This window comes from Mustela nigripes, chromosome 12, assembly GCF_022355385.1.
Source record: "Mustela nigripes isolate SB6536 chromosome 12, MUSNIG.SB6536, whole genome shotgun sequence".
In the NCBI taxonomy this organism is placed as follows: domain Eukaryota; kingdom Metazoa; phylum Chordata; class Mammalia; order Carnivora; family Mustelidae; genus Mustela; species Mustela nigripes.
The window spans coordinates 99,926,516-99,944,711 of NC_081568.1; the positions used below are offsets into that span (position 1 = coordinate 99,926,516).

Sequence of the window (18,196 nt, forward strand, 5' to 3'; positions counted from 1 at the left end):
TATTTGACAGAGAGAAATCACAAGCAGATGGAGAGGCAGGCAGAGAGAGAGAGAGAGAGGGAAGCAGGCTCCCTGCTGAGCAGAGAGCCCGACGCGGGGCTCGATCCCAGGACCCTGAGATCAAGACCTGAGCCGAAGGCAGCGGCTTAACCCACTGAGCCACCCAGGCGTCCCAAAGATTCTGTCTTTTAAGTAGTCTCTACACCCAATGCAGGGCTTGAACTCAATTCTGAGATCAAGAGTCACATGCTTTACAGGCAGAGACAGCCAGGCACCCCCATGTTTAAGTTTTCTGGTTCAGTTGGAAGTGATTTTTGTGTATGGCATGAGTCAGGAATCTAACTAAATCTCTTTCCACATGGATAATTATCACAGGCCCATTTATAGAATAGTCGATCCATCCTTGGCCACTGAACTTCAATAATACTGATATAAATCGAATTTCCATATATGTACAAGTCTGCTTCTAGGTTTTCTGGTTTGTTCTACTGGTCGGTCTGTTTCGAGCTTCATTAGTATCAGAACCACAATGTGGCTTTATAATACATATTCAAGTCTGATACACTTCTTTGGGTTATTCCTCATATTATTACAGCTCCTACTTACTTACTAGTTTTTTACCTTGCAACTTATAAGCAGTCTGTGCAGAAAGCCTTTAAAGACTATGCAAATATGCTGTTCCTTAAGATACCCAATATTTAGCAATCACAATAGTTGCAAAATGACTATTTTCCTACTGAAACCCTTCTCCTCAGCATCTAACAGTCAACAGTTGGCATTCCACTCTAAGGAAGAATTTCCTCTTCTTCCCCATCTGTTTAGTAAAGACTCGTGAATCCCTACTTTGTCTCAATGGCCTATAATTCCTAGACTTAAGAGCTATTCCAGTTCATTCAGATATGGCCAATAGAGCCTCTTCAAGTTAGTTCCTGTGTCCTTATGATAGTCCCCCATAAACATAAAGACTGAACATTTCCTTCCTTTCTAATATACCATAATGTTCTACTGCCTGCTTATTCTGTTTTTTTTTTTTTCTTAAGATTTTATTAATTTGACAGAGAGAGAGAGATCACAAGTAGGCAGAGAGGCAGACAGAGAGAGAGGGAGGAGGAAGTGGAGGAGGAAGCAGGTTCCCTGCCCCAGCAGAGAGCTCGATGTGGGGCTCGATCCCAGAGCCCTGTGATCACGACCTGAGCTGAAGGCAGAGGCTTAACCCACCGAGCCACCCAGGTGCCCCTGCCTGCTTATTCTTAATGGTCTCTTGGTCCTTACTAATACTTTGTATGTCCTTTTATTCTTTAGAAATAAATATACTTCTTTAATATTCTGCATCCAGTAATTCCAGTGTCAGAAGTCTTTGCTGTTCTGACTGATACTGTTTAAACTGCCTCTTTCCTCATTGTGCCTTTCTTATCTCACGATTTTGTAACTTGAAAATATTTTTTGAACTCTGATTTAACACTCCCTTATCTATAGGATTTTCTTTGAGGAATGGGTTAAAGACACATTTTATCTAGAGTCCCTGTTTGTTTTTTTCCAGGATCCTTGGAATATTATCAATTCATGAGCATGTTATACTAAATTCTTTTTTGTTTGGAGTTTTTTCTCCAAAAAAAGTGGCTCTTATGAATTTAGGCTAAAAACCCTATAAGAAGCCAATGGTTACAAATTCTTACAAATTTTGCCCCAAGTTTCCTTGTCTTTTTATGGAGAAGACTTTCCAGTTAATTATTCCCATGAGCATGTGACCCTCAAGTACTAGGTTAGAGATAACTACTACAGATTTTTCCTCCAGAATAGCTAGCAGTTTTGGTGCTGACTTTTTCCCCGAGATTCCTGCTCCAGTTTCCTTTCGTGTTCTAAGCAGCTCAGACATTAATTTAAAAGATACTATTTAGGGGTGCCTACGTGTCTCAGCAGGTTAAGCCTCTGACTCTTGATTTCAAGTCAGGTTGTGATCTCAGGGTCATGAGATCGAGTCCCATGTTGGCTTTTGCATGGAGTCTGGAACCTGCTTAAGATTCTTTCCCTCTCCCATGCCCAAACCCCGGCTTGCACAGTCTCTCTAAAAACATAAAAATAAAAATAAAAATAAAGACTTATATTTTCCCAGCATTTTCCAGATAAAAAGTCCAAGAATAAAAATCGTCATATCACTTGCTCCTACATTCTCCTTGTATAATTTTTCAAGTTTTACTGAAAAGTAACTACCTGGCCTTTTCATAAATTACTGAGTTACATCTGGTTATCCTTAACATGTTTTCTCTGTGACTCTTTTCAGAAATCATTCCATGTTTTTACTTCTTGTGGAAGAGCAGTGATTATCATAGTCCTATACTTAAGAAAAGCAAACTGAAACTATAAAACAAACAACATGAATTCTTAAATTTGGGGACAGAAATATAAAAACCTGTACTTTCTCAAGAACATCATCAGCATAGCATTACCATATTATTAAACAAATGAAATTATTTTCCACTCACTTTGTAGAGTAAAAATAATACATTGGGGCACCTGGGTGGCTCAGTGGGTTAAAGCCTCTCCCTTCAGCTCAGGTCATGATCTCAGGGTCCTGGGATGGAGCCCCATATAGGGCTCTGCTCAGCAGGGAGCCTGCTTTCCTTCCTCTCTCTCTGCCTGCCTCTCTGCCTACTTGTGATCTCTGTCAAATAAATAAATAAAATCTTTAAAAAAAAAAAAAGCATGAACTTCAAATTCTTACACTCATTCTGGTAGTGAGGATGAGTGTAAGCCACCCTACACCAAGGGCTTATTCTACCCCATGAACACCACTGAAAAGCATACTTGTTTGATGTAATGAGTGGTAAAATAAGAGATGGGTTAAAACTAAACAGAACAAAATTCTAAAAAAACCCAAGAAAACCCACACATAAAGCCTATGCGTGGGGTGCCTGAATGGCTCAGTCAGTTTAGCATCTGCCTTTGGCTTAGGTCAAGATCCCAGAGTCCTAGGATGGAGCCCGAGGGCCACCCACTGCCCTCCAGTTAGGTTCCCTGCTCAGTGGGGAGCCTGCTTCTCCCTCTCCTTCTGTGATTCCCTCCCTGCTTGTGCTTGCTCTGTCAAATAAATAAATAAAATCTTTAAAAATAAAAACACCCTATGCCCACTGATGTAAGATACTAGTGACTATCAACCCTGCTTTCAGAAAACAGATCCTAGAGAAACAAAAATAGCAAATTTAAAATGTTTTATGTTTTACCTGTGGCACGAACTGCATTTAGGATGGTCTCTCGGTATGCCACCTGGAGAGGCCCTAGGTAGGTTTCCAGTCCATATTCCCTCTTGATTCGGTCATGAATAATCTCAATATGTAACTCCCCCATACCACAGAGAACAGTCTGGTTAAAAGAAGAATAAAATAAAAACAAGATCAAAGGAAAAAGTTATATTTATCACAAAATACTATATAAATGTATGTTATCAATGTTATGTTTCATTCATAACAAACCAAGTTTTTGGCAAATTTTTTTTTTTTTTTGTACTTCCTCAAAACAGTTTTTAACTTTTCTGAGTGGATAAGTCAATTAAAAGTGAATTGCTGGGGGGCGCCTGGGTGGCTCAGTGGGTTAATCCGCTGCCTTCGGCTCAGGTCATGATCCCAGCGTCCTGGGATCAAGTCCCACATCGGGCTCCTTGCTCAGCAGGGAGCCTGCTTCTCCCTCTGTCTCTGCCTGCCATTCTGTCTGCCTGTGCTCTCTCTCGCTCCCTCTCTCTCTCTGACAAATAAATAATATCTTTAAAAAAAAAAAAAAAAAAAAAAGTGAATTGCTGGATGTGCTATGGTGAGTGCTGTGAAGTGCGTAAACTTGGCGATTCACAGACCTGTACCCCTGGGGATAAAAAATAAAAAAATTTAAAAATTTAATTAATTTTTTTAAAAAAGTGAATTGCTGGGGCATCTGGGTGGCTTAGGTTTAGGTCACGATCTCAGGATCTCAGGATCCTGAGACCAAGACCTGTATCAGGCTCACAGCCTGAGGGAGTCTGCTTCTCCCTCTCCCTACCCCCTATTTGAGCGCTCTTTTTCTCTCTCTCAAATGAATATATTAAAAAAAATAAAATAAATTTTTAAAAAATCAGGAAAAAAAAAGTGAATTGCTGGGGCTCATGGCTGCCTTAGTAGAGCATGCAACTCTTGATCTCAGTGTTGTGAGTTCAAGCCCTACACTGTACATAAAGCTCAATTAAAAAAAAATTTAATTTACAAAATGATTGCTAGGCTACTGTGCTTTTTACAAGACAGTTTAATCAGGCAGGCAGCATCTAGAAGTACCATACTTCCCAGCCATACAGTTTAGTTCTGGTCAATGCAACAGGGTTGTAAATGATGCTGGCAACTTCTAGGTTATACCTTTAAAGAAAGGATAAAGCCCTTCTCTTACTGAAGATGCAGGAAACTGTCTTGAAACATGCAGATGAGAACAACATCTTGTTAACTAGGGGAATGAAGAGGATAACCTTTCCCCCCAAACATTCCCAACCACATTGGTATCTACCAATCATCCTGGGCACCACCTTACAGTTTTTTGAGTAGTCAAATCTTTCAGACTGGTTTGGGTCTTTGTTTAATAAATAAACGGACGTTTATCTTTCATGAACCAGTGTTACTTAGAGCTTTTGTTAGAACAAGCCAAATTTGTATCAAAACTAAGCCAGACAGGCTTTTTATTTTCATTTTTTAAAGCATTTTATTTATTTGAGAGAGAGAACATGAGGAGAGGGAAGAGGCAGAAGCAGAGGGAGGATAATACAAGGGCAGGGGGCCCTCAATCCCAGGACCCTGGGATCATGACCTGAGCTGAAGGCAGATATTAACTAACTGAGGCACCCAAGGCATGCCTTTTAGAAAATTTCTGTAAAACAATGGTTATTCCTTAAGAAGGTCTTTGTGTATGAGAAAGTATAATGCAAGCAAACCATATTTGCTCAATCTTATTCATATGCCATCTATATAGTGAAGAATTAACCTCACCCAAAGAGAGATACGGCCCTTGCCCTCAGCTACTGGTATGTTATCTTTACGGCAGGATGCTGCCTGGCAGAAGTGTCTGCTTGTCTGGGGGCTTTGTCCACCAGATTGTGTAATGATGTGATTTATGATGTGGGCTTTGGAATAGCCTTATCAGTTCCAACCTGGAGAGTAAAGGTGGTAACCTCAACTTATAGGAGGTACTAGAAACTAAAGGTCAACCACAAAAGCAGAATCTGATCCAGTCTTAATAAAAACTCTGAACTGGGTGAGCCTCCTTGGTTGGTAGTACTCTTGATGAAGGAAGATATGCATTCAGAACTCTCCCAGATTCTGCCTCTTTGACTCTTCCTTTGGTTGGCTCAAATTTTATCTTTTCACTATAACAGAACTACAAATATAAGGAACAACAACAACAAAAAGGATTATTTTGTGTACAATTTAATATAATTTAATTGTATACAATTAAATATAACAAGTGGATTATTTGGGAAAAACAAGCTGTAGAATAATACAACTAGGATGACTTGTTATAATCTATATCTGTACATATATATATGGATAATATCCATATATATATATATGGAAAAAATATACTGTGCTTTATTTATAACATAACACAGCAGAAGATATTTGGTAGTATGAAACATTATTCACCATTTCAATTGTTACCTGTGTAAAATAGAATGAACAAAAGGGGAAACTTTAATTTTGTACTTTGTGGGGCGCCTGGGTGGCTCAGTAGGTTAAGCGTCTGCCTTCGGCTCAGGTCATGATCCCAGCGTCCTGGGACTGAGCCCCGCATCCTCCTTTCTCACCCACCCCACTCATGCTCACTCTCTTGGATTCTGTCTCTCAAATAAATACATAAAATCTTGAAAAAAAATTTTTTTTGTACTTTGTACCCTTGTGTGTTATTTGCTATTTAAAAAAGAAAAACATGTATTGTCATTTTTTAAAATAAGTTTTTTTTCAAGAAAGTTTAACTGCTTGTTGTATCCTCCAGCATTAATTAAATAATTAAATTAATTACTACCTCATTTAGCTAGTGTTTGGGAAATAAAATACTCCCTGTTTTAAAGATTAACTAAATCAGTTTATCCTTAAAAACAACTTTATAATCTTTTAAAGCAACTTTTTCTAAAATCTTGGATAAACTTTACCTGTTTTCCTAAAAGGAAGACAAAGACTGGAACACGTGTTCTTCTACTGTAATGTAATATACACAAACTTCTTACGCCTACTTTAGCTCTACTTCCTCCCACTGTGTTAGGATGTTAAGCAGTCACTTCTCCCCCATCTTAGGTGAGTTAGTGACATTAAAAGAACCTTTACACCCTCCCTTTAGTATGCTGTTTATAAAACTTAGCTTTAGAGGGTTAAGACCTTGTCAGGGTTGAACCTGATTTCAAAACTGTACAAAAGACTGTCTTCTGGAAAGCTGAAATGATAAACAGTGGTTTAGGTATGCGAGGTATAATTAATTATACGGAGAAACTAACAGCTTGATAGTCAACACAAAAATCAGAAATTTCTATTACGAGAGAACCAAAAGAGAAAGTTTTTTCTTTCAGGGACCATGAGCCAATCATATTTTAGATATATCCATTTAAATCACACACACACACACACACACACACAAATGCTATTATTGAAAGATTTCTGGAATATATTAATATAATGCATACCTGTCCAGAATCAGGATCCTGCTTTACTTTCAAACTGGGATCTTCACGCTGAAGGCATTTCAGTGCATAATCCAAATCTAAGGGATAAACAGTAACTGTTATCTTTATATTTCATAATGTGACTTATGTTAAAGTGGGGGAGAAAATGAACAAGCAAACAAATTTTGAAAAAGAACATTTCATCGGGAGGGAGACAAACCATAAGAGGCTCTTAATCTCACAAAACAAACTGAGGGTTGCTGGGGGTAGGGGGGTAGGGAGAGGGTGGTGGGGCTATGGACTTTGGGGAAGGTATGTGCTATGTGGTGAGTGCTGTGAAGCATGTAAACCTGGCGATTCACAGACCTGTACCCCTGGGGCAAATAATACATTATATGTTAATAAAAATAATTAAAAAAAAAGAGAACATTTCAAACTGCTATAAATAGTTTGCAGAGAATAAAAGAAGATGGTAAGACAGTGATAGGAGGTTATCTGAGACTGAATGATTTGGAAAGGCCTCTCCAAGATAATTTAGAGGAAGACACAGAAAAGAATGGCCATGTAGGCAAAATCCTGAAGAAAAGGAATTCCAGAAACAGCAAATGGCGGTGCAAGGAACGGTTTTGCCAGTGGAAAAGTAACAATATGGCCAGGGTAGCTGGATATTAGTGGGTAAAAGGGAAAGTAGCATTAGATTATGAGGGGAAGGTTATGGCAGAAATCACATCATGTGAAGTTTTTTTAAGCCAGGGTGAAGCGTTTGGATCTCCACTGGGAAGCCAATAAAGGGTTTTAACTGGGACAGCTAACCACCTGATTATTTCGCAAAGATCAATCTAGGAGCTGACAAAAAAGCAAAATGCCTTCAGAAACAGAAGCGATAATGAAAAACTTGCCAAAGGAAACTAAATGACATCTTGAATAAAGAGATGCTAAAATGGTCACTCTAGGATGTATTATCACACACAAAGAGGAAGAATCTATTCCTTATGTTAAATATGGCATCTTAAGACAAGTGATACTTTAATACAATCAATTAACTGTCAAGTATATTCTCCCTCTCTACAAAAGATGTTAGAAGTTTCACAGACATAGGCCGCCTGGGTGGCTCAGTCATTGTGTCTGCCTTCGGCTCAGGTGGTGACTCCAGGGTCCTGGGATTGAGCCCCACAATGGGCTCCCTCAATGGGCAGGAGAAGCCTGCCTTTCCCTCTGCCTCTCCCCTTGCTTGTGTTCCTGCTCTTGCTGTCTCTCTCCATCAAATAAATTAATTAAAAAAAAGTTTCATAGACATTAAGTATGGCTCAAGAAAAGAGCTGAGCAACGGATTAATGAACCAACCTTATCAGTTACACATTTAAAGTGGTCTTCAGGGGCGCCTGGGTGGCTCAGTGGGTTAAGCTGCTGCCTTCAGCTCAGGTCATGATCTCAGGGTCCTGGGATGGAGCCCCGCATTGGGCTCTCTGCTCGGTGGGGAGTCTGCTTCCCCCTCTCTATCTGCCTGCCTCTCTGCCTAATTGTGAATCCCCCTCCTCTGTCAAATAAATAAATAAAAATCTTAAAAAAAAGTAAAGTGGTCTTCAGGATATAAACTTCTAGACATGCACGATCCAGGTAGTAGTCATGAGCCATCTTATTAGACTATTACTAGTCTCAACGGACATGTGCTCTAAGTATAAAATACATACTAGGTTCCAAAAACTTAATATGAAAAAAAGTATCTCATTAATTTTTTTATATTAATTATACACTGAAATGGTACTGTTTTTGATAAACTGGGTTAAGTAAAACGTACCGTTAAAATTAATTTTGCCAGTTTATTTATTTTTTTTAACGTGGCTCTAATTTTAGGTTTAAAAAGGTAGTAAAGGGGCGCCTGGGTGACTCAGTGGGTTAAAGCCTCTGCCTTCGGCTCGGGTCACGATCTCAGAGTCCTGGGATCGAACCCCGCATGGGGCTCTCTGCTCAGCAGGGAGCCTGCTTCCTCCTTTCTCTCTCTCTCTCTGCCTCTCTGCCTCCTTGTGATCTCTCTCTGTCAAGTAAATAAATAAAATCTTAAAAAAAAAAAAAAAAAAAAAAGGTAGTAAAGTAGATATTGTATTTCTATTGCACAGTGCTCTTCTAGACTCCTGACATCCCAAAGTCGGGTTCAAGGATAAGCAACACTGGCAACAACTAGAGCCTGTTAGAGAAAGTCTTACGTTCCAGACTGAATCAGAGTTGCACTTAACAAGAATTCCAAGAGATGTATTATATACACTGAGGTTATTTAGATAATATCTTATCTTCAGATTTTCAAAGAAAGAAATAATACTTATGACACTGGGGCTTTTGGAATGAAAACACAGTAATGTTACTGTAAATAAACAAATTCATTCAAAAACATTTATAAAGTATATTTATAAATCTGGGGTGCCTGGATGGCTTAGTTGTTGAGCGTCTACCTTTGGCTCAGGTCATGGTCCCAAGGTCCTGGGATTGAGCCCCGTGTTGGGATCCCTGCTCAGCAGGAAGCTTGCTTCTCTCTCTCCTGCTCCCCCTGCTTGTGTTCCCTCTCTTGCTGTCTCTCTCTGTCAAACAGGTAAGTAAAATCTTCCAAAAAAAAAAAAAAAAACATTATTAAAAGAAACAGCATTGCAAAAAGAGCATGGTATCTTCAGGAAATTGGAACTAGTTTATTGTGTAAGTATAAGATGAGAGTATTCCGGGGCACCTGGGTGGCTCAGTGGGTTAAAGCCTCTGCCTTCGGCTCAGGTCATGATCCCAGGGTCCTGGGATCGAGCCCCACATAGAGCTCTCTGCTCATCAGGGAGCCTGCTTCCTCCTCTCTCTCTGCCTATTTCTCTGCCTACTTGTGATCTCCATCTGTCAAATAAATAAATAAAAAATCTTCGGAAAAAAAAAAAAAAGGTGAGAGTATTCTATTTTTGTTTAGTGAAAGAAGAGGGTTCAGAATGAAGGAGGAAGTTTCAAGAAATGAGGCCAGGCAAGAAGACTGGTATGAGAGGCTGCTAGTAGTCTTCCACTCTATTCTGCTGCTGTCCAGCTAAAAGACTGCATTTACCAGATTCCCTTGCAACTGAGCGGCCATATGTCTAAGTGACAGCCCATGACATAGAAGAAATCTTTAAAAGGAAAAGGACACATCTTCTTCCTCCTTACTCCATTCCTCTGTCAGGAACTCTACTGTGATGCCAAAGGCCCTAGCAGCCATCATGATATAACTAAGGATAGAAACTATGCATTCAGAGAATCAGGGCAGAACAGCTGGAGGCTGTGTGCCTGATGACATTGTAGAGCCAACCTCTAAACCCTGGACCACCAACTCAAGGCACATTTTACAAGGGAGAGAAATAAACTTTTGTCATTAAAGGAACTGTTATTTGAGGGGGTTTCTGTAATATGTAACCAAAGCTAAATGGAGAAAATACACTTGAAATCATGATATTTATACAGCATATTAAGGAGTGGGTTTGTGCTCTAAGTAATGAGAAGCCACTACCGATTTCTGAGTAAACAGGCTAGAGAACGAAGCACAGAACAGTCAAAAAGGTCAAATAACATTAACTATAGTATATAAATATCTTCACGGAGTTCTAAAGTTTGAGCTAGAAAACAAGGAGCATTTTATAAATGGTGATGAGAAAATGAATGAGTTAGGAATCGGTAACTGTCTAATCAATTACTGTAACTGGAAGGGCAGTCCTGATGCCAGTTACTCAGAATGCCACAGAAAGCACCACAAGTAAGGAAGACTATGATATGCAAAAAGTGGCCAACATCTAAGAAAAGAGTAAGTAAAAGGAATTTGTAAAAACCAAAACACCTTATATAAAAAACTAGACTAACCACAAGTAATACCCATAAATTCTGGTAAAACTGATCTCAGATCACATAAATCTTTTGAGAATATAACATAACTATTTCTATTTACATTATCGGAGCACTAATTAGTTAATACACTCAAAACTATCTGTACCTGGCTGCCTAGCCACTGAAGGGGGCTCTATGGTACAGAAGAAAACAGGTTCTGGAATCTCCACTCCAGCCAGTAAAAGTCTCTCTGCTTCATTGTTTTGTCTGTGCTGCTTTTCCCCCTCCCTTCCGGCTCGACGAGCTGCAGCTAATGCACTGGACTTGGACGAGGCAATGGTGTCCCCAGTGGCCGTCTGTAAGCAAAAAAGATACTTGGGAACAAAACAAGCTCTTGGCAAGCACTCAGCTTCTACCAAGATTCACGAATAGGAAAAAATTTCATGAGACACTTCCAAAAGAACTTAAAACAGAGACAAATGCATAAAGCTCATTATAACTTTGCAGAGGTAAATCTAACTTGTGTAAGACTCTATCCAGGGGCACCTGGGTGGCTCAGTGGGTTAAAGTCTCTGCCTTCGGCTCAGGTCATGATCTCAGAGTCCTGGGATCGAGCCCCTGCTTCCTCCTCTCTCTCTGCCTGCCTCTCTGCCTACTTGTAATCTCTGTCAAATAAATAAATAAAATCTTAAAAAAAAAATTCTATCCAAAATACTGCTATAAAATCCTAACAATATACACACACACACACTCTCTCTCTCTCTCTCACACACACTACACATCCAAAATTCATGTGGTGAAACAAATGTACCTTCCTACATTTCATTTATTTATTTTTTTAAAGATTTTTATTTATTTGACAGAGATCACAAGTAGGCAGAGAGGCAGGCAGAGAGAGAGGGAAGCAGGCTCCCCGCTGAGCAGAGAGCCCAATGTGGGGCTCGATCCCAGGACTCTGAGACCATGACCTGAGCTGAAGGCTAAGGCTTAACCCTCTGAGCCACCCAGGTGCCCCTAAATTTTTTTAAAAGACTTTATGTATTTATTTGACAGACAGAAAGAGCAAGAGAGCACAAGCAGAGGGAACAGCAGAAGAGGGAGAAGCAGGCTCCCCTCCAAGCAGGGAGCCCCATGGGGTCTTGATCCCACTGGGATCATGACTGAGCCAAAGGCAGACGCCTAACCATCTGAGCCACTCAGGTGACCCAGTACCTTCCTAAATTTTCAATCATGTCAAAATAGGTTAGTTCTAGAAGTCCTTATAGAGTTTTACCACCAGTGGAAATTTATTACTGTTTTACAAAAAAATCCTCTATTAACAGGTGCCTGGGTGGTTCAGTGGGTTAAGCCGCTGCCTTCGGCTCAGGTCATGATCTCAGGGTCCTGGGATTGAGTCCTGTATCAGGCTCTCTGCTCAGCAGAGAGCCTGCTTCCTCCTCTCTCTCTCTGCCTGCCTCTCTGCCTACTTGTGATCTCTCTCTCTGTCAAATAAATAAATAAAATCTTTAAAAGAAAATCCTCTATTAACTAAAATAAGCAATTAACTAGCATTCTCCAGACTATGTAAAATTGATAGCTTCCTTATAGACTCTAATTAATAACTACAGTATCACTTTTGAACTTCAATACTACAAAGTTCTGTGCTAGCTTCCTTCTCTGTAAAGATATTCCTACGGAAGCAGTATTTCAAACATATTTCTGTAACTCCCTCAAATATGTATGTGGAGCTCCTGCCTTAGGGTAGACAGAGGACATTTTCAATGCTAGAAGTCCGCTATTTGGACTGTGGAAATTTTTATTATTTTTAAAAAAGATTTCATTTATTTGAGAATGAGAGAGAGAGCATGAGTAGTGAGGAGAGGCAGAGGGAGAAGCAGACTCCCCGCTGAGGAGGGAGTCCAATGTGGAGGTCGATCCCAGACCAGAACCAAAGGCAGACGCTTAACCAAATGAGCCACTCAGGTGCTCTGGACTGTGGAAATTTTATACTAACGGATCCTGAATCCTGCAATTATCCATAAAGACATTTAAAAATGTTCAAAATAACAATGATTATCCTAAATGCCAAATATACCAAAGTTTAATGAGAAAATGTATTCAATTTAATCTATATGTAAATGAAATGTCCTTACAGTTTTAACCTAGCAAAAACACATACAGAAGGGTGCCTGGGTGGCTCAGTGGGTTAAGTCTCTGTCTTCGGCTCAGGTCATCATCCCCCGGGGTCCTGGGATCAAGCCCCACATCGGGCTCTCTGCTCAGCGGTAAGCCTGCTTCCCCCTCTCTTTGCCTGCCTCTCCGCCTACCTGTGATCTCTCTCTGACAAATAAAAAAGCAAAAAACAAGAAACAAAAATACATACAACATCAACTATTTTCTTCCATTCAACTGACAAAGGTTATGAATTGCCTACTATGTGTGATACACTGATCTAGGGACTAAAGAGAGAACAAAAGAAACAAAATCCTTGGAGACTTCGCTGGCAAAATATCTTCAGTTACTATCTGGATTAGTTATAAGGTTAAACTGTCAGCAGCGATCAAGACAGGAAGAAAACTCAGTAAAAAAATATTTATTAAACCTTGGGGTGCCTCGGTGGTTCAGTGGGTTAAGCCGTTGCCTTCGGCTCAGGTCATGATCTCAAGGTCCTGGGATCGAGCCCCGCATTGGGCTCTCTGCTTACCGGGGAGCCTGCTTCCTCCTCTCTCTCTCTGCCTGCCTCTCTGCCTACTTGTGATCTTTGTCAAATAAATAAATAAAATCTTAAAAAAAATATTTACTAAACTTAAAACACAAGTGTGTATCCAGGAATAGTGTATTTTTTTACTTGAATTTGAACTTTATACAAATATAATCCATACCGCTCACCGTCTTCTGTAATTTTCTTTCTATTATGAGATTCAACCATGTTGATGAATATGCTACAAAATTCTTTATCCTGCTATTTATAGCTATTTGGATTGTTTGTGGGTTTTTGCTACTGCAAATCACCTGCTTTTAAATAAACTTTTAAACTATCATTTCCTAGAGAAACCATCTGGTCACTTACATGTTTAAGGCCGACAGTCAAAGCAATGTTACCAGCAGTCAGTGAAGGGATTTCTATATGTTGGTCAGCAAATGGCAGAAGAAGACGACTTACTCTCTCCCTGTGAAAATCATGATTTGTATTAGTAAAAGAATTTCTAAAGAAATGAGTGCAGTTTTGAAAATAACCTAAGCTTCTACTTACGTGCAGTTTCCATTAATATTATAGATGGCTGACTGGGGTTTTATCATGCCTGAGTAAATGCGCATAAACACCAGTGGTCCCCGCTGCTTGTCATGAAGAACTTTAAATGCCAGGGCACATAAGTCACCCTTATACCACTGCCTACAAAATGAGACATTCCAGAAAATCCTTTAAGATACACTTCCCATGTATCTATGCAGATCAGATCAGTGTACAAACTTAACCTTAATGTACTCCCTTATTATCTTCTAGTTAAGCTACTCAGACTAATTAAATCATTTCAGTACTAATTACCTCCCTTCCTCCACTTGGCTGAACTATTTAATGGAGATCTTATCATTAATTCTTCAAAACTAAAAATAATGGATTCTCTCCCAAATATTACTTCTACTTGCAAGTAATTCTACTGCATGAAGTTCATTCCTCAGAAATACACGTAAGGACATCTTACCAGTTCTCACAAAACCCTGTACAGGGTATACATACAGGGAGATGCTTTCCAATTATTACTTTTAACTCCCTCCCACTTTCTCTCCAATTGCATAATCATAGAAATCTACACTATAAACTTGAACTTGTTTACAAAGCCAACATTCTTACAGACTGATGTCCTTAGTGTGCACTGTTAAGTTTCAGAAAGCCTGAATCCCTCTGAAATTGCCAAGCTTTATATGTAGGCACATATACATAAGTAGGCACAAACTTTATATGTAGGCACACCATGTTCTCATTAATTTCAAAGGAGCCCATGACTCAAAGCAGGTAAGCCACTCTATTATAGAACTTCTCCAATCTTATCCCTATTCTCTCCAACTTTTAACTTTAGTAAGTACGTAGAGTCTACCATACAATAGACACTGTTCCATATGCTTTAGGTCCTATTCTCTGCATTTTACAGGTGAGAGAATACTAACTTGGAAGAGCTGGGATTTAAATCTAGGCAGTACACAATCCATGTTCATAATCATTTCACCATTAATGCATCTCCAATTGAGAGATACAAAAAGTAATTAATGTCCTACTTAAAGGATTCAAGTCCATTCCTGCCTGCCATTTTACACAATGCTCACTGGTATTTTAGAGGATTTATTATTAAGTACAAAGTTGGTAGTGCCAAGAGAAGTAAAATGATGACCTTTCTTTACAGCCATAAAGTATTTTTGAGCTTATTAAAAATCTTAAAATCTAGGGCGCCTGGATGGCTCAGTGTGTTAAGCCGCTGCCTTTGGCTCAGGTCATGATCGCGGGGTCCTGGGATCAAGTCCTGCATTGGGCTCTCTGCTCAGCAGGGAGCTTGCTTCCCTCTCTCTCTCTCTGCCTACCTATCTACTTGTGATCTCTGTCAAATAAATAAACAAAATCTTTAAAAAAAAATGGTAAAATCTAGTATAAACATATTTACAGAAAATTTATCAAACATCCCCACTATACTGCCTTTTTTTTTTAAACTAAGACAACATGTTAAACACTTATACTTTCATACAGCAAAAAAGACACACTGTTCTACCTTCATCTGTAAATACAGCACGTCACAAAAATAATAACAAATGCCCCTTTCAAATAAAACTCTATATTGTTTACAAATATATTCGTCAATGTTATTTTAAAAATGGTGATTTAACTACTTTTTTGAAACAAGACCTCTCTGCCTGTTTTCTCAAGGCTGTAAGATTTTAATTTATTACTTGCATACTCACAGAAATTCATACTTGCGCTCTTCAGGTGAAGGCAAGTACATAGTAATAGCATCTAACAAGGGCTGAACCCCTTTGTTTTTCAGGGCACTTCCACAAAGCACAGGAACTGCTGTCTGAGCCAGTGTTACTCTGTGTATTGCAGCCTGTAGCTATAAAGCAGAGATATTAAGTACTCCGTGTGCAGTATACTGGCCACCATTTTTTTTTTAATTTTTTGTTTTTTTTATAAACATATAATGTGTTTTTATCCCCAGGGGTACAGGTCTGTGAATCGCCAGGTTTACACACTTCACAGCACTCACCATAGCACATACCCTCCCCAATGTCCATAACCCCACCACCCTTTCCAGACCCCCCTTCCCCCAGCAACCCTCAGTTTGTTTGGTGAGATTAAGAGTCACTTATGGTTTGTCTCCCTCCCAATCCCATCTTGTTTCATTTATTCTTCTCCTACCCCCTAAACCCCCCATGTTGCATCTCCACTTCCTCATATCAGGGAGATCGTATGATAGTGGTCTTTCTCTGATTGACTTATGATACCCTCTAGTTCCATCCCCATCGTCGCAAATGGCAAGATTTCATTTCTTTTGATGGCTGCATAGTATTCCATTGTGTATATATACCACATCTTCTTTATCCATTTATCTGTTGATGGACATCTAGGTTCTTTCCATAGTTTGGCTATTGTAGACATTGCTGCTATAAACATTCGGGTGTGGGACGCCTGGGTGGCTCAGTTGGTTGAGGGGCTGCCTTCGGCTCAGGTCATGATCCCAGCGTCCTGGGATCGAGTCCCACATCGGGCTCCTTGCTCGGCAGGGAGCCTGCTTCTCCCTCTGCCTCTAGCCTGCCACTCTTTCTGCCTGTGCTTGCACTCTGTATCTCTAACAAATAAATAAAAATCTTTAAAAAAATAAAAAATAAAAAAAATAAACATTCGGGTGCACGTGCCCCTTCGGATCACTACGTTTGTATCTTTAGGGTAAATACCCAGTAGGGCAATCGCTGGGTCATAGCGTAGTTCTATTTTCAACTTTTTGAGGAATCTCCATGCTGTTTTCCAGAGTGGTTGCACCAGCTTTCACTCCCACCAACAGTGTAGGAGGGTTCCCCTTTCTCCGCATCCTTGCCAGCATCTGTCATTTCCTGACTTGTTAATTTTAGCCATTCTGACTGGTGTGAAGTGGTATCTCGTTGTGGTTTTGATTTGTATTTCCCTGATGCCAAGTGATGTGGAGTACTTTTTCATGTATCTGTTGGCCATCTGGATGTCTTCTTTGCAGAAATGTCTGCTCATGTCCTCTGCCCATTTCTTGATTGGATTATTTGTTCTTTGGGTGTTGAGTTTGCTAAGTTCTTTACAGATTTTGGACACTAGTCCTTTATCTGATATGTCGTTTGCAAATATGTTCTCCCATTCTGTCAGTTGTCTTTTGGTTTTGTTGACTGTTTCCTTTGCTGTGCAAAAGCTTTTGATCTTGATGAAATCCCAATAGTTCATTTTTGCCCTTGCTTCCCTTGCCTTTGGCGATGTCAAACTATCATTCTTTGCAGATAATATGATACTATATGTGGAAAACCCAAAAGACCCACTCCAAAACTGCTAGAACTTGTACAGGAATTTAGTAAAGTGTCAGGATATAAAATCAATGCACAGAAATCAGTTGCATTTCTCTACACCAACAACAAGACAGAAGAAAGAGAAATTAAGGAGTCAATCCCATTTACAATTACACCCAAAACTATAAGATACCTAGCAATAAACCTAACCAAAGAGGCTAAGAATCTATACTCAGAAAACTATAAAGTACTCATGAAAGAAATTGAGGAAGACACAAAGAAATGGAAAAATGTTCCATGCTCCTAGATTGGAAGAACAAATATTGTGAAAATGTCTATGCTACCTAAAGCAATCTACACATTTAATGCAAACCCTATCAAAATCCCACCCATTTTTTTCAAAGAAATGGAACAAAGAATCCTAAAATTTATATGGAACCAGAAAAGACCTCAAATAGCCAAAGGAATATTGAAAAATAAAGCCAAAGTAGGTGGCATCACGATTCCAGACTTCAAGCTCTATTACAAAGCTGTCATCATCAAGACAGTATGCTACTGGCACAAAAACAGACACATAGATCAATGGAACAGAATAGAGAGCCCAGAAAGAGACCCTCAACTCTATGGTCAACTAATCTTCGACAAAGCGGGAAAGAATGTCCAATGGAAAAAAGACAGCCTCTTCAATAAATGGTGTTGGGAAAATTTGACAGCCACATGCAGAAAAATGAAATTGGACCATTTCCTTACATCACACACGAAAACAGACTCAAAATGGATGAAGGACCTCAATGTGAGAAAGGAATCCATCAAAATCCTTGAGGAGAACACAGGCAGCAACCTCTTCAACCTCAGCCATAGCAACTTCTTCCTGGCCATCATTTTTTAAGGCCTTCTCATTCTTTTTTTTTTTTTTTAAATAACATTAATCACTACTTAGTATCTTGCATATATATTTAATGGTTTATTGTCTGTCTCTCCACCCACCAGAATACAAAATCCATATAAGCATTATAACAAATCCCATAAAAACACTGCTGGATCCCCAGAAACTTGAAATGTCCTTAAAATTAGGTATCTTAAAAATAAGTCTTGGGGCACCTGGGTGGCTTAGTGGGTTAGGCCTCTGCCTTCGGCTCGGGTCATGATCTCAGAATCCTGGGATCAAGCCCCACATCGGGCTCTCGGCTCAGCAGGGAGCCTGTTTCCTCCTCTCTCTCTGCCTGCCTCTCT

General features: G+C 39.6%; 1 protein-coding gene across 11 annotated transcripts in view; it reads right to left on the bottom strand.

Moving 5' to 3' along the window:
* The window catches only part of GFM2 (GTP dependent ribosome recycling factor mitochondrial 2), a 79,982-nt gene that overhangs the window by 20,818 nt on the left and 40,968 nt on the right, over positions 1-18,196 (bottom strand). For 10 of the 11 annotated variants that reach the window (XR_009407507.1, XR_009407506.1, XR_009407508.1 and 7 more), the window contains 6 exons: positions 15,404-15,552; positions 13,707-13,847; positions 13,524-13,623; positions 10,641-10,830; positions 6,680-6,756; positions 3,222-3,360 (listed from right to left, as the gene is read on the bottom strand). Coding sequence is in view for 4 of the 11 variants with exons in the window: in XM_059418075.1 (XP_059274058.1) it covers positions 3,222-3,360; positions 6,680-6,756; positions 10,641-10,830; positions 13,524-13,623; positions 13,707-13,847; positions 15,404-15,552 (796 nt within the window). In the remaining 7 variants the exon portion in view is untranslated. Of the gene's footprint in view, positions 1-3,221; positions 3,361-6,679; positions 6,757-9,105; positions 9,254-10,640; positions 10,831-13,523; positions 13,624-13,706; positions 13,848-15,403; positions 15,553-18,196 lie in introns of those variants that run through there. The other variant, XR_009407512.1, reaches the window with a different exon arrangement.